Consider the following 16,067-nt stretch of genomic DNA (forward strand, 5'->3'; position numbering starts at 1 on the left):
GTATCACAGATGATGATTTCCTTACCTTTATGGGATTATATTTCATCTGGATCCAGATTTAAACTGCTTAAACTGTGAAATATGTGAAATACTGTGTGCTTAGAAATATGGGAAACATTTCTGCATTTAAAAACATATCTCTCAGTTTCATTCATGCAGGCTAAGCCATGTTTCTTCATACCCTTCAGTTGAAGTTTGTCACTTCTGCTTCAAGGGATGCACTTTGTCATTTGTGACATGTTTTTATTGTGCTCTCTGCAATATTATCAAAGTACCTCCTCATGATGTTTTAACCTTTAAAAACCTTTTAAAACATTTGCTAGGGCTGTTTAAATTCCTCTGCTTTAAATACAACCTATGTCTAATATGTTACACTTGTCAGATGTTGAAGAGCCAGGTGGCCGCATTGCCTTTGAGTGCTTTCTTACGTGCTGGCAGCTCCCAGCTCTTACAGAGTGTCCCCTTCTGAGAAGGAGCCCAGAGCACTGGACAAACCTCTGTCTCTCACCACACTGCAGTAGCTGTGGCTGGAATTGTCAGCCCACTGAGGGTAAAGCCCAAGCCAATAGCTCATATTGGCAGGAGATGCAGAGTTGCTGCAGCGTGGCTTGTGTTCCCACTTCACAGAGCTTTGGTCGTGTCTGAGCCATGCGAATGAGTCTGCAGCTCTAGCAGGCTCTTCCTGTGCTCTCCTGTGTCTTGAAAAGCTTCATAACTCCACTTAGTTTGTGTAGAGATTAATTTCTGCTGGAGAGCAAAACTGCAGTACTTGCCTATAAATCGTCAGGATTTTGCTTTAAGGTTTTTTGTTGTTGACAAATGTTGTCTTAAATATCAGATATTTAAAACCATTAAAGAGGACTGTATTGGCTTTATTTACATGTGCTTTTAATTTATAATCAGACACTGAGATAGTTGACTTGTGAACTAACAGATGCACTGTTCAAATCTTAAATAGTATGTTTGATATTCCTTTAAGAAGCCCCCAAACCAAAATACCCCAAGCCTCTTGAATAATTATATCAATATAATGTATTAATTTTTGACAGTTCAAAGGCCAAACTAATTTGATTGACATAAATTTGATACATATTTTCCTATTTTGGTAGAGTTCACCGAAATTTGAAGCTCTGTATAATCTGTTTTTATATTTCACTAGTTTGATATGATTTTCTTCTAGGTGAGATGAAAATCATTCCACTGACTCCTACCACTTCTAAGGGGGATAAATCAATGCAGTTTTAAATATTGTATTCAAGTGAATGCTGAACGAGTTCCTGCTCTGTGGTACACTTCCATAAATTCTATCCCAAGTGACTGGGCAGATCCTACTTCTTGTACAGCAGTGTCTAATACTGTTTTATCCCAGCTCAAAGGTATATTCTTGATTTAGTTCAAGAAAATGTTATTGCAGAGAAAATGGGAGTTTAGTGCTGGTTCATACGATGCCTCATGCAGATGATACAACTGCACCTCCATGCCTATTTACAGCTTGTGCTAGAAGGAAACACAGCCCCCTGCTCTCTCTCCTTGTTTCAGGAGACAGGGATCCAAGCCATATCAAGGCAGACTGATGAGGTGAAGTGCAATTTCAAGGCATGTGATTTACCTGCAAGCTGTCAGCAGTAAAGCAAGTCAGCTCTTTTTAGAGACATGGGGCTTCATTACCTTGGCAGCTGCTTTAATTCTGCTGCACTACTGTGTCTTGTAGTCCACAAGAGAGAGGTTCTGTGGTGTGCTTGGGCACAGGGACTGCTCAGCTGAAGGCTCCTATTGCTGCTGCAGCAGGTCCAGCTCTAAACAAGCCCAAGTCAGTGGCATCTCTGAGGTGTGCAGGCTCACTCCTACCCTTGGACCTGGACCCTCTGGGGTAGGGGTGCTGTGTGGGACAGCACTGCCTATGTACCACTTGCTCAGTGGTGGGGAACTGCCTGTGCAGGGAACACCAGGCTTGTGACCCATGGGAACAGCCCTGTTCCCTTTCCCTTTTGCAGAGTGCAGCTCAAGAGCCCAGCAGCCAATGAAGACGTTTAACTTTGGACACACTGCTGGGACCTGAGGGCCATAGGTGGGCAGGTGTGGCAGGAGCCCTCTGGCAGAGCACGGGACAGTCAGGATTGCTGTGCTCACACATGAAACACTCAATTAGACCTCTCTTTAGTATCCTAAAGCATAGGAGGACATGTTCCTGTTTGACAAGTGACTCAATGTGTTAGATGTATTTAACCTAGACCTTTCTCCATTTGGATTTGGGGAGAGAATTTTGTTGAAGTTTTTGTAAATGTTTCCTCTTCTTGCTTTCCTCTTCCTCCCTATCCCAAACTACAAAGCTCTGGGATAGTGTTGATGTTTATACATTTTACACCTAAGTATAAGGACAAGAAGCTATGTATATTAATCCTATTTAAGCAACTGCAAATCATTGTCTGCTGTTTAAAGCCAACAGAACAGTGTAAGTTTTAAGTTCAGTAAGTATTGTATAGATATATCTTAAGTTCAATTGATGAAAATTGTGCATAAAATGTTACCAATGCTGTAAATTATTTTTAATAAAGTAAATTGTACCACAGTTCTTGTATGCTACTGTCTACTTTGAATAGATAGTATGGAATACACTTAAAATGGTACTTGTGTGTGAAGGGACGGGGTGAATAAAGAAAGGGGGTAATATTATGTAATTATATAATGATGCATGTTCCATTTACTTGTTCAGAGTGAGTTTGGGCTCACAAAGCACAGAGTATGCTTAGCTGGTGTAGTCTGTTCTCTGGGTTAGCTGTGCCCCAGACACCACTCTGCATATTATATCAAATGCTTTTTTAATAATTTTTTCTTTCCCTTTTGAAAAATTCCCATTTTAGAAAAATGTCTAATTTAGAATTGAGATTAAATCCTGTATTAAAGCAAATGGTTGGCCAAGATTACAACTCTGACAAGATCCTCAGAAGTGATCTGGGGATGTCCAGCACTAACCTACTTCAGCCCTCACTTTCAGCACAAGCATTAGACTGGAGTTCAACTCACAAATGCTAAATTGTTCAAGTCTGTCTTTCTACAGATAATAAGGCAAAGTACAACCTTCAAACTCTGCCTTGCCTCACAACCACAGTGAGCTTCCCTCAGAGTACCAGGCAGGCAGGAGAAACAGAAGTTTATAGGTCTTTGGTTTTTGGCACTCCAGTATGGCAACTGAAGCAAGAGTAAGGAGTACAGATCTGCAAAATGCATTGTCATCTTGTTTGCAGAGAGCAGGAGGACATTTCTGTAACCAGCTATGTTAAACTACAGCAAGAATGCTTTCCCACTGTATTGATTTTATTCCAATGAGCTAAAGCTTCAGCACCTCAGAAATCAGGAGAGGGAACTCTATGTATTTTACAGGGCTCTTTTCTTTTTTGAAAAAAACCTTAATTTTGTGATTTCTAGTGAGAAGAGTTTGTCAATTACTTTTATTAACATCTGTTCTGAAATTGGAGAGGAAAAAATTGTTTCTTGGGGAAATAGTTTCCCTTTTCTAAATTCCCTATTTGATTAAAATAAACATTTGATTAAGATAGCGTTTTCAATTTTGTGTCCTTAATATTACAAACAATACTGAAATTTTGTGATAGAAGATTTTTTACTGATTTACTTAAAATCAAGATGCTTTAGGTATTGTTGTTTGGGTTGGGGGAGGGGGGTTGTTGGGTTATTGGGTGGTTTTCTGCATGCCTTTCCTAAATTCCTTTTTCTTCAGGTTCCTAATTCTGTCATAGCAGGACGTCAACTATGGCAGATTACTTTTTTTCCATTAGGAGTTTCAGAAGATATTTCTATATTAATCTTGAGTAATTTTATTATATATTTTATATTAGATTTATTATAATAAATATGTATTATTATATAAATTTATAAATAGAATATATTAATACATTATATCCATTATTTATATTTATATTTTAAGAGCTTATTATAATTATATATATATATTTAATCTATATTAAAATTGAGTAATTTTGTCATTACTTTCATTAAGGGCAAAATATTCTAGGTCTGGACCCATTGTCCCAGTAAAAGTTTTCACTGGAACAGTCTAAAGGACATTCTGAGCAAGATGCCTCAAGTTTGTTATATATCTTTTATGCGGTCCTCAGCCTAAGTATTTGGCAGAGATTTTGATGTGGTATGCTGATAAAAGGGTTTAAGCAAAAATATAAAACGGACGTCTTCCCTCCTGCCCGCTGAGGGCGCAGGGTTTTTTAAGAGTTCTGCCTTACAGACAGGAAGTTGTAGTTTTCCTCCCCTCTCGTGCTGTTGGAAATCAAGGCCCACGGCCTGGGGCAGCGCTCCTGCGCCGCGGGAAGGCTCCGGCGCCGCTGCCCGCGGCCGGGAGGTGCGGCCGGGCCCGGCGTTCCGCTGAGCACGGGGCGCTCCGGCTGCGAACCGGCCAGGCGGGGGCTGGGCTGGCCGGGCCCCCGGCTGACCGCTCCTTCTGCAGCCTCCCCGGGCCGGGCAAAGGTTGGCGCGGCTCCCGCCGAGTCCAAGGGTTGCGTTCGTCTGGGGAAGCTCGAGATTCCTGCAGCTGGGCAGGCGAGAGACGAGCGAGCGTCTGCAGGTTTGTGCCGCCTTTCTTAGCACAGGAATTTGGAAGGCTGTGACCAAGCGGAAAGATTTAATCTGCTTTAACGCTATAATTTACTAAAATACTTCTTGCCTTTTGCAGGCACGAATTGAAGATCTCCTGATCAAGGATTCCGCAACTCCGTTCCTGAGGGAGTCATTTGTACCTATCAAAAATACCAGGTTAGGCTGCTGCTAGAAATGAGCTAATAAAAGCTTGGTTAATAAGCTCTTCATGTCTCCTATTCTGAACAGATTGAGTGCATCTGTCTAGCAGTCTTTCTTTGGAGGGGCTGCAGCCCAAATATTTGATAAGCTGTGATGTAAGAAACACAAGCTGGCATGGGGGGTTGGTTTGGTTTTTTTCTTGTTTAATAAATGTAGGAAACTCTTCTCCAGTAGCTGAATGAATTTTGTTGCAGTAATTACTGCTTCTGGTGTCAGAATACAGATCAGATCCAGCTTTTCTTTTTCTCTTACAGACACAATGTCTTCTGGAAATGACTGTCAACCCCAGACCTTGACCAAACCCGCACTTGGTGAGAGAGAGGCAGCTGAATTGGTTGACAGGGTGTTTGGATTGAAGGTGTCTTGGATCAGGTCACTCCCCAGCTATGATGATCAGAACTTCCACGTGCGTGTCTCAGCTGAAGGAGCTGATGAGTATGTCCTCAAAATCACCAATTCAGAAGACAGCCAGCAGCCTGACCTCATTGAAGTGCAGACCCAGGCCATGATGTTTCTCAGTGCTGAAGGGTTCCCTTCAGCTACTCCTTATCTGACAAAAGATGGTAACATAATGTCTCTGGAGTCAGGAGGTGAGCCGCTATGAGTCTTTACTGCCCCACTCTCACCCTTAGCTCCACGGTAGCTTGCTATATGGCATACCATGTGTATGCTGAAGGAAAACTCTAGGCTTGTACTTGAATAGTAGGGATATGCATCATGTGACCTGTATTCCAGCCATAATAGTCCAAACTTAAAATACCAGAAACAAAACAACTCAGAGAGAGTAATAATTACCTTGGAAAACACTTCAGCTTAAGGAATTGGAGAAAACATTTACCTGACATTTGTGTCTATGTAGAGGAAAAGTTAAAAATGCCTCATTGACTACATGGTGCTTGAAATTATTTGCCCTCAGAGTGGTGTAAAATACAGTTCTAGCCCATCTCTGATGCCAGAATAAATTGCTTTAACAGTGTTTGGAAGAAAAACTGTGTTGTCATTTAGCTTTTACTGTCACTGTAACTTCCATACAATATTTGGGATTCCTGAGACCTGTTCTGCTGCAAAACTTTATGTGGGTGTCTGTGGGCACTGGAGGAACCCTGCTTGGTGCTGAGTTGGGTCCAAACACAAGGACTGAAAATCCAGCATAGATTTTCTCAGTGTATAAAGGTTTGTACATTATTATACAACATTCTGGTAAATCAAATCTTGGCATGAAATCTGTTTTGTGAGCTACATCTGTCAACTTCTACCCTGGGATACACCTTTTTTACCTTTTGCATTAACTAATACTCAGTAGTACATAGCAGAGTGACTGACTGCATCTCTCCTTGTCAGGTACTGGACCTGGGAGCAAGAAACACATGGTCAGACTGCTGACTTACCTGCCAGGTACACCAGTAGCAAAGATCACTACCAATGCTCAGATTCTGTATGAGATTGGGAAGCTTGCTGCCAGCATGGATAAAGTGCTCTCAGAGGTGAGTTCTCATGCTTCAGCCTCAGACTTCTCTCTTAATCAATGTCTCTTCAGCATTTGCTCACATGCTTGCTGCCTGCTTTTCTGACCTGCAGAATCCAAGTTGGTGACTGCAGATGTCAATTTGACTCATGGCTCAGGTGCAGCCTCCAAGCTGGCTGCTACTAAAACCTTTCATGACAAGTACATGACAAGTGACAGGGTACTGGTGATCCTTCTGCAGTGCATTTTTGTACCATGAATAGGGAGATAAGGAGTTCTTTTTACTTATGCAAAGCTTACCTGTTAGTGTTTCAAACCTGGCAAATAAAGGAGAATGAACCCTAGGGTGATCGAATTAGAAGAATGCCAAGCTCGTTTTAAAGGATTTTTTGTAGTGCACAGCTGGCTGATCTATTATTTTAAATTCCTTTTGACTTACTGACTTTCTTCTTGTCATTAGCACTGTGACCATTTCACATTGGTACCCTCCCTACAGTGCCAGCTGTGCCAACAAACAGAGATCTGTGACACTTTTCATTTGCATCACTTCCATTCAGTCTTAATGCAAAGTAAGTTCTGTCTGTACTCTGTAGTTACACAGGATAAAAAAGCTGATCAATCAGCCAGTAAGTAAGTTTGATGTATGAAAGACCTCACATTATTTATTAACCTTTCATTAACCTTTCCTTCTCATGTTCTGTTTCAGACAGTTATGAGATGTGAATTCCCTGTTTTACTAGGCACATTCTTAAATGATATATAAATTATATATATATGAAAGATAACTTACTGTTGCCTTCTGACACACTGATCACACTCTTATTGATTAAAGTAAGCTAGTCTCAAAATATGCCTGTGACTGATCCTACTAAGGAGGAAGCAGTTCTGATGGAAAAGGCTCTTTATTCCCTTAACATACGGATTATCATCCATCATGGTGGTTTAGGGTTGATCTTGTTCTTTACTTGTTCATACACTGTCCACTTTTGATTATCATTTAGTGATCTTTAGGAGCCTAAATTACAAGCATAATTTTTCTTAAAAGAAAGCCAGATATTCTTGTGGGAGGTTTGTTGGTTTTTTTTAAATTTGCCCTATGCATTGATTCAATTTGGCCCAGAGGTCACCTTAATAAGCATCTGAGGAGTCTAAGATGAGCATGGGGTGTGCAGTGGGAGAGATGCTTTTCCTCTCTGAATGTCACTTTCCAAACCATCCTTTCCATTTGCTAGTGAGAGAGGGGTTAAGGACCTTGTATGTTTAAAGTAGTGAGGTCTGGATGTACAAAGACAAATTTTCATAAGCATAAAGCCATGGTCAGTGTCTCCATAAACCACTGTGCTCAGGATTTTTCACACACCAGCTGTTCCTAGGCTTGTCCCCCAAAGGTTCCACCTTTAAAAGCACAGAGTGTGCCTGCTTACAGCATGCTGTCAGGTTTTGTGTCTGGTGCTCCCACAGCTTTCTGCAGCACCAGCTGTGCAGGCTGAGCTCTGCCAGAGCAGGACTCTGGCCTTGGCAGAGGTTCAAAGTTGCTACATAACATTACCCTATGGACAGTCAATAGCAATTTTACATTATTGAAGTGACAAATTACTTAAGGTAATCTTTGTACCTAAAGCATGGGGGAAAACCATTCAGGTTGTATGTAGACACTTAGATGCTTGCCTTAATCATTCTTCGTGTTATTCTTTTACTTGATATGAAACAACAGTCCAACTCACGGTGTTTTTCAGTAAGCCTTATTAGAAACCTGTTGAAATTAATAGGAGTTTTGAATCAAGCTCTTTAATCATAAAGTCTGCAATTTTTCTTATGCCTGTATTATTGTGTGCTTTTTCCAAAGAAATTCCAGCATCCATCAGTAAAAAGTCTGCATCGAGATCTGTTCATTTGGAACCTGGCAAATGTTCCTCTTCTAGATCAGTACATTTATGCTTTGGGTCAGAACAAATGCCGTGTTGTGGTGGAGCAAGTTATTGAACAGTTTAAAGGCAAAGTAATACCCAAGCTAAGGAGTTTCCGAGCCTGTGAGTATTTTATTCTCTTTGTAATTATGTTGAACTGAGACACAGAAATTTCTTACAGGAGTTTGGCTCCATAGAGAAGGAAAACAAAAATAGTGAAAAAAGTAAATCTCTTTTCCCTAGCCTAGACATGGACAAACACTGTGCTGAATGTGCACAGCACAGAGTAAGCCAAGAGAAATGTTCTGTCCAGTCAGGGTCAGTTCTTTATCTTCCTGATGCGTTTACTTCCAGTTAAGTTTATGATTTTCATGCTGGTTTATCAGCTTACTAAATATATATGGAGAACAGTACTTAATACAAACAAGTACTTAATCCAATTTTTGGAATTCAGTTGACATTGGTGATAATGTGACAGTTCTGTAATTAGAAGCTACTGCTGTGCATTTGTAAACACAGAGTGTATCACAGCAGGCTGGAGCATGATCCTGTAATGCTTCCTCTTCTCCACTGCTGTTGGTCATCTGGCAACGCAATGGAGCTTCATGGGAAGCAGTAAAGGTGTGAAAGGCGGCACTTGATGCTGCAGGGGACTAGGATGGTTTTGCAGCTGAGTGTTAGTTTGACATGCATCTTCCCAAAGCTGTTTCAGCTGTTTAATAATTATTAAATTCTGTTTCTATTTCTTCTCTGTTTAGGTATCAATCATGGAGACCTTAATGACCACAACATTCTAGTAGATTTCAGTTCTGCTTCCCTGGAGAATCCCCAGTACAGAGTGTCTGGCATCCTGGACTTTAGCGACATGAGTTATGGGTATTACGTGTTTGAGGTTGCGATAGTCATTATGTACATGATGATTGAGAGCCCAGACCCTCTGAGTGTTGGGGGACACGTTCTTGCAGGATTTGAGAGCATCCTGCCACTCACGGCCGAGGAGAGAGGTGCTCTCTTTCTCCTTGTGACTGGGAGGTTTGCACAGTCCCTTGTCATTGCCGCCCACACGGCTCTGCTGTACCCAGAGAACAAGGAGTACCTCACAATCACGGCCAAAACTGGCTGGAAACACTTAATGACAATGTTTGAGGTGGGCCAGGAAGCCGTGGAGAAGATGTGGTTTGAGACTGCCCAGGTGTACACGCACCATGCACCTGCCCCGTGGGTCGGCAGCTGCTGATGTACTGGGGGTGACACCGTACTGAATAAATCGGTAAAGGCAGCGCTGCGTGGGCTGGATGGGCCGCGTCCGCCGCGCTGTGTCCGCGGGTAGGGGCGGGACCAGGCTCATCTCCCCGAGAGAGAAAACCATTACCGCCCTCACGGCAGGCACAGGGGTATGGCCATTACCACCTTCACAGCGGGCGGAGTGTATGTGACCATTATGCACCCTCATGGCAGGAGCCGGGCCCTTTTCCGCCCTCACGCCGGGGGTGCGCAGGGACCATTACTTGCCTTCACACGGCACAAGTGTGGTGTGACCATTACCTGCCCTCACATGGAGGGCGGGACAAGGGCCGTTACTCGCCCTCACGGCAGGGGCGTGGCGTGACCATTACCCGCCCTCAAGGTAGGGGTGTGGTGTGACCATTACTTACCTTCCCACGGCAGGCGGGACAAAGGCCGTTACTCGTCCTCACATGGCAGGGGTGTGGTGTCACCATTATTTACCCTCACACGACGGGCGGGACAAGGGCCTTTACTTGCTCTACATGGCAGGGGTGTGGTGTCACCATTACTCTCCCTCACACGGCAGGCGGGACAAGGGCCGTTACTCGCCCTCACGGCAGGGGTGTGGTGTCACCATTACTCTCCCTCACACGGCAGGTGGGACAAGGGCCGTTACTCGCCCTCACGGCAGGGGTGTGGTGTCACCATTACTCTCCCTCACACGGCAGGTGGGACAAGGGCCGTTACTCGCCCTCACGGCAGGGGTGTGGTGTCACCATTACTCTCCCTCACACGGCAGGCCGGGCCGTTTCCCGCCCCTTTCGGCGGAGCGCGGGCACGCGCACGTGACCCTCCGGGCCGCGCGCGCCAGCCCCGCCCTGTGGCGACAGGAAAGGGCGCAGGCCCCGCCCCAGGCTGGCACGCGGCACCGCGCAGGCTCGGCGGCCATTTCCGACGCGGCGGTGAAGGTTCGGGCGCGGCCGCAGCGCCCGGTTCTTGCCCGCCGGCCGGGCCTCGCCGCCCCCCGCCCGGCCCAGCGGTTCCCTCCGGCCTGCCGTGAGTGAGGACGGGCGGCGGGTGGGCGGTGGGGCGCGGGACGCGTCTCTGCGCGGCGCGGGAGGCGGCGCGGCCCTCGCGTTCTGCTGCGCTGAGGATGACTGTGCAGTGCGGGCTTGGGCTGCAGCGCCCCCTGGGGCTGTGCCGGGGTGCGCTCGGTTCCCGGGGTGCCCGGTTCATGTGCCCTGTGCTCTATTGCAGGCCCGGTGCAGGTTCCCGTGCCCTGTGCTCTCCTGCCGGCCCGCTGTCCCCGGCACCATGGTGAGTGACCCGCCTTCCCTGGAGCTTTGATGAGCCGCGGGTCCTGCCGAGTCACGGCCCGGGGGGGGGCGGCGTTCACCAGTGGCCAGCCCGAGGTCACCGAGTGTCTGGGTCTATTATACAGGGGCTTTAGGGCGTTGGTGACAAGACATTGGTGATACTTACTGAGCTATTCCTTTTGCAGTCTCGAAGATATGACTCCAGAACTACTATATTTTCTCCGGAAGGTATTTTTTAACCCGACACTTTCAAGTAAACTCTGACTGTTCTGTCTTCTCAAAGCTATAAAAACACTTGCACAAAAGGTGGTTGTTAGTATAGCGTGTTTTTGTCTGAATATGCGTTAAAGAAATCATATTTACCCACACCCAGTTCTGTAGGGACAGCAAGGGTCCGAAGCGGACACTTTCAAATTCATTCTAATTGAAGCAATAATGAGACTGAGTCCCACTAGTGAGTAATATCACTGCCATGTTTTTGAAATAACCATTTATCACTTGTTTGAGTATGGTTAGATTTTGTCACTATCCCCTGAGAACGAATAATATCCTGTTGGTGCAGCCACACCTCTCCTTGTTATTCTTGTACAAGCTGAAACGTGTACAAACCACGTTTTCTTACTTCTTGGATGGGATGAACCCACGAAATCCAGTACAAAATATTTTCTTTGTTTATTGAAAATTTGTCTTAGCTTAACTGCAGCAGAGAGTCCTTTAAATTTTTATTTATTTTTTTTTAATAGAAGGGATTATTTTTCCCCCAGTGGCCATGTCCAGTATTATCTTATTTTCTTTCTCTGACTTCTTCCTCCTTTTCAGCCAATTAATTTACAATTGACTGGTAAGAGACTGAAGAAGTAGATGGGATAATGAGTGCTTGTCAGATTCTTGTAACTTTAAGTCACCTTGTGTAGTTGGTCTGGTTCAGTGTCATTTTTTGATGGTAGGAATTCCAATCTTTCCCAGGTCGCCTGTACCAGGTTGAGTATGCAATGGAGGCCATCGGGCATGCAGGCACTTGCCTGGGAATTCTAGCAAACGATGGAGTTCTGCTGGCAGCAGAGCGGCGCAACATTCACAAGCTTCTTGATGAAGTGTTTTTCTCTGAGAAAATATACAAACTTAATGAGTAAGTTGAAATGGTGATTACATGTCCAATGATGTTATTAACAACAAAGCGCTGATTAGCACATAACCTGGTTTTATTTTATTTGAAGTGTTAATAATCTTCTTGCTTGGTGTTTTGGATAAGTATGACTATCCTGTCATTGTTCACTTTAGTAGTTCCCCTTCTAAAGTAGAAGTATTGCTGTATTTTTTTTTTTTTTTATCTCTAGGAAATTTTTGTAGGTGGAATAGCCTATTTGTTTGTATTAGGTCATACATGGTAATAGTATTGTAGCAGTTAAGAAAACTGGGAAATCTCAGTTTTACAAAACACCATAAAGAATGCACACAAAAATTACCATGCTATTTCGGCTCCCCTTCCTTCCCTTCTCTGTTTCTCTTTGGTGGCTTGAAAAGTATGAGATAACTGGGTAAAATGTGCCTTAGGCTTCTTTGCCACAATTGTAGCAGAGATAAAAAGTCTTTCTATAACCATTTTCACTAACCCCTGGCAGTTAAATTTGTCATGTCAGAGCAAAGAGTCTTAAGGATTATGCTTTCTTGTTGCAAGGGAAGTAGAGCTTCATCCTTGACAGAAGTTGCACAAATAGTCTTCCATCCTGTCTGCCTCCCATTCCATATTGATCTTGAAAGCACCTGAATGGTAGGAAGAACTGGATTTTCAAGGAGGCAGTGAAACAGCATACCAGAGTAGTCACCTAGAACAGCCCTTCCATCTTTTGGAAAATTCCTAATTTCACAAATCATTTTTTTGTGTAGGAAAAGGTTTGTAGCGTATCAGATTGAGCTAGAGACACTAAATTAAGATCCAACAAAACAATCAAGGATGGAAGTGCCTATTTTTCTTAGATGCCTATCAAGACCATGAAGTTCCAGTTACACATATACCATGTGTCAGCCAGCAACTCCCACTGAAGGCCTGTCACATCTGTGTGGCTCCTTCAGTATTGGGGTGTGCTGTGTCAGGTGGCCTCCTGAGAGGCACCTGTATGTATGTGCCTAATGGCTCTTGTGAAACTACTCAAACTTAATCATCCTTGGCATGACCCTCTTCTCAGAACTGTATGTGTACTAACATACTGACTCACTGACTTTGGCTGTCCACCTTTGCTCTTAGCAAATGGTTGCTGATATTTTTGGTGCACCGTAAAGGCAGGAGCTGATGAACCCATTTTGTGTGGCAGCTGTGTAGTTTTGATGAGAAAAGCCTGACTGTAGGTGCTCTGCTTGTACCCCTTTATGAAGATGTGTGTTGGTTGGAGATTGACAGGAATTCAGTTAATTTGTATGCTTTTCTTGTAGGGATATGGCATGCAGTGTTGCAGGAATAACTTCAGATGCCAATGTTCTAACAAATGAGCTGAGACTGATTGCACAGAGGTAGGTCTGCTGACAGCTAACATGGTTTTTACTTGCCTGTGCTGTCACATTTAACTCTCTATGCATTTGATCAGAATAAACATGTATTTAGTAGATCAGAAGTAGGTTGAAGTAGAACAGTTAGATCACAGAGGCTCTAATTTGGGAACTTATCTGCTCTTAAATGTTGTGCAGGATATGGCCAGCAAAATAAGTTTTGAAAACTGTTTTTTTTCCCTCTTTGATATTAGGTACTTGTTACAGTATCAAGAGCCCATTCCTTGTGAACAACTAGTAACAGCATTATGTGATATCAAGCAGGCTTATACACAGTTTGGAGGTAATGAAATGTGATGAATCATTGTGTTACTAAATGTCTCAAGAGCAATTCTTTTACATAATATAAAAGATCTAAGTCTGTGGACAGTTCTACTGAATTCTCTTTAAAAGTTATACTTAAGAAAAAAATAGCCTAATTTCAGAGGGGAGTGGGTAGTCATGGTTACTGTTTTTTGCTGCTGAGGCTTTTACTTTTTGTGGCTTGGGAAATTGATGGCTGAGATGCTGGCCCGTTGTATAGAGTGCTTTGAGTGCTCTTGCATTTAATGAATGCCTTCAAAAGTCCAGCAGAGAATTGTTTAGGCAACCGTTTGGGCTCATCCAGCATAATGGCACCATGAATCCAAAACAAGGCTGTATGTGTGGGTATCCATATTCTAACACTTGAAAAAAGTACTGTTTATATGGATCAAGCAACATGATAGAAAATGATATTGTAAGTTGTGTTCCTCAGTATGTGAACTGATGATTCTGTTGTTTTACATATATGTAGCAGGAGAGAATTACCTTTTAAACTACCTGACTTTTGACACTGCTAAGTTAAATGCTTTAACAGCTAATACTTGAAATATTAAAGTTTGATTTAAAGTCCTGAGATGATAAATTACAATCTGTGGGGAGAAAAATGAACTGCTCTTAAAGTTAAATAGAATAGACCTCTGCTGCCTCCCACCCAATGACTTTAAAGGAAATGCTGGTGTGCTTATCTCAAGCAACAGAAGTGCACAACTGTCTGCTAAATCCTAGTTCACAGGAATAGATTGAAAAACAAAATCAAAGAAAATAATTGTCACTCATGACCAATCTTGTTACTAAATTTAGGTTGCTAATAGCTTTCTTTTCAACAGGAAAACGTCCTTTTGGTGTTTCATTGCTCTATATTGGCTGGGATAAGCATTATGGATTTCAGCTGTATCAAAGTGATCCTAGTGGAAATTATGGAGGGTGGAAAGCCACATGCATTGGGAATAATAGCGCTGTAAGTTCTGGGTTTTTTCTTCACAAAAAGAGGAGTTAAAAAGTGTAAATTGTACTGTATTAGTTAAGCTGAATTGTTCATTATTAGTGCAGGAGAGATTTACATATAATTGTAGAAATGCTGCTGTTAACTCACGTGCTGGTATTATCTGGCAAAACCCCAGCTGTGTGGTTGATTGCACAAAGACACCATTTTAATTTCTGTGAAATTTACAGGCAGCTGTGTCAATGCTGAAGCAAGACTACAAAGAAGGGGAAATGACCTTAAAGACTGCCCTGGCATTGGCCATTAAGGTTCTAAACAAAACCATGGATGTCAGCAAGCTCTCTGCTGAGAAAGGTGAGTGTTTGCTGACACGGGACAGCACCCTCGCTTAAACAAAGGGAGAAGTGAGTGCACATATTCCAGATGTGGCTCACTGGAGTGTCAGTTGTCACAAAAAATGTTTTCAGAAGATGCAGGAGTTCTCAGCCTTAGCCTAAGAGGCTTAGTCCAGATAGCTTAGTCCAGGCTGATCCCTACTGGCCAGCTCCGGAGGTGAGGCTGCAGTTTGGGGATTGAAATGCCTGCGTGTCTCGGAGCAGAACCCTGAGAGGAGCTCCCCTGCTGCTGTGCTCTGCTGCAGGGAGGGGACTGCGGGGGGCTGCCTCCAGCCAGGCTGCGTGGCACAGGGGCACTGGAGCCTTCTGCCTCACTGTCACTTGTAATCTCAAACCTTGCCCTGCTGATGATTGCTCTGCCTAAACACTGCTGTCTGTTCCATGTGTTTCAGTTGAAATTGCAACACTGACAAGAGAGAACGGAAAGACAGTAATAAGGGTTCTGAAGCAAAAGGAGGTGGAACAATTGATAAAACAACATGAGGAGGAGGAAGCAAAAGCTGAACGTGAAAAGAAGGAGAAAGAACAAAAAGAGAAGGATAAATAGAATATGAAATCAAGTGTTCTCTAGATAATAAAGGACCTGCTTCAGCAAAAGATAATCTGGATTTCTATGCTGTAGAAGCCTACAGCTATGCCATGTAGGACCCAGAGTACTTTTGATGAACCAGGACCTTAGTCATCATTTAGATAATTAGTTTACTGCTCCTTACATTGACCAATAATTGCTTTAATTCTTGAACACTCTTTCTTTCATCTTTTTTATTATGGAATAAAATTTAAGAAGAATAGTGATGGGTGTCTTTATTTCCTCAGTAATGCGTGGATATGCACAACCTTGAGGAATTTAATTGCTTTAAACCATTAAAACAAGGTATTTGCTAGTTGGTAAAGAACAAATACGGTGTTAGAATTGTTAGAATTTTGTGTGTATCTGTGGGTTTTCCTTTTAAGGTAGTGAAAAGAGCTCCTAAGTTTGAAAAGTCATTTCACAAATACAGAATTAAAGTGTGCTGGCATGCCAAGTTTTAGTTTTGGGCTATTTTGTTCTATAGCAGGCTCTGTCAAACTGATGGTCTTGCAAGCAGTAGTGTTTTAAAAATGCCCTGTAGCAAATGTGTTCCTTTTATCATAGCCTTC

At 43.1% G+C, this 16,067-nt stretch overlaps 2 protein-coding genes and 1 long non-coding RNA gene across 4 annotated transcripts; 2 read left to right on the top strand and 1 right to left on the bottom strand.

The window, feature by feature from the left end:
• Positions 1-4,280: 4,280 nt before the first annotated feature.
• HYKK (hydroxylysine kinase) lies at positions 4,281-9,478 on the top strand. 2 transcript variants are annotated; one of them, XM_023934219.2, is made up of 6 exons: positions 4,281-4,594; positions 4,703-4,782; positions 5,082-5,417; positions 6,169-6,311; positions 8,139-8,322; positions 8,958-9,478. In XM_023934219.2, the coding sequence occupies exons 3-6, from the start codon at positions 5,087-5,089 to the stop codon at positions 9,434-9,436; spliced, it is 1,137 nt and encodes a 378-aa protein (XP_023789987.2). In that variant the 5' UTR covers positions 4,281-4,594; positions 4,703-4,782; positions 5,082-5,086; the 3' UTR covers positions 9,437-9,478. The 2 variants fall into 2 exon arrangements, with proteins under 2 accessions (XP_023789987.2, XP_086705485.1); XM_086849359.1 differs by lacking the exons at positions 4,281-4,594; positions 4,703-4,782 and having other exon boundaries at positions 4,970-5,417.
• Positions 6,216-10,226, bottom strand: LOC147650738 (uncharacterized). Its single transcript, XR_015275902.1, has 2 exons — positions 9,855-10,226; positions 6,216-6,399 (listed from the first exon to the last, which is right to left on the bottom strand). It is a non-coding gene; the product is annotated as an uncharacterized LOC147650738 (long non-coding RNA).
• A 131-nt stretch (positions 10,227-10,357) lies between these two features.
• PSMA4 (proteasome 20S subunit alpha 4) lies at positions 10,358-15,718 on the top strand. Its single transcript, XM_086849416.1, has 9 exons — positions 10,358-10,482; positions 10,684-10,743; positions 10,928-10,970; positions 11,709-11,871; positions 13,173-13,250; positions 13,481-13,569; positions 14,417-14,547; positions 14,763-14,886; positions 15,320-15,718. Exons 2-9 carry the CDS (start codon positions 10,741-10,743, stop codon positions 15,472-15,474), a joined length of 786 nt encoding a protein of 261 aa, XP_086705542.1. The 5' UTR covers positions 10,358-10,482; positions 10,684-10,740; the 3' UTR covers positions 15,475-15,718.
• The last annotated feature ends 349 nt before the right edge of the window (positions 15,719-16,067 follow it).

The sequence above is a fragment of the Cyanistes caeruleus genome, chromosome 13 (genome assembly GCF_971803275.1).
Source record: "Cyanistes caeruleus chromosome 13, bCyaCae1.hap1.1, whole genome shotgun sequence".
Classification (NCBI taxonomy): domain Eukaryota; kingdom Metazoa; phylum Chordata; class Aves; order Passeriformes; family Paridae; genus Cyanistes; species Cyanistes caeruleus.

Coding starts and splice junctions, on each gene's coding strand:
- PSMA4 (XM_086849416.1), top strand. Junction 10,971..11,708: donor TACTATATTTTCTCCGGAAG/GTATTTTTTAAC, acceptor AATCTTTCCCAG/GTCGCCTGTACCAGGTTGAG. Junction 13,251..13,480: donor CTGAGACTGATTGCACAGAG/GTAGGTCTGCTG, acceptor CTTTGATATTAG/GTACTTGTTACAGTATCAAG.
- HYKK (XM_086849359.1), top strand. CDS start 5,006: ATGAATTTTGTTGCAGTAATTACTGCTTCTGGTGTCAGAATACAGATC. Junction 6,312..8,138: donor TGGATAAAGTGCTCTCAGAG/GTGAGTTCTCAT, acceptor CTTTTTCCAAAG/AAATTCCAGCATCCATCAGT. Junction 8,323..8,957: donor GCTAAGGAGTTTCCGAGCCT/GTGAGTATTTTA, acceptor TTCTCTGTTTAG/GTATCAATCATGGAGACCTT.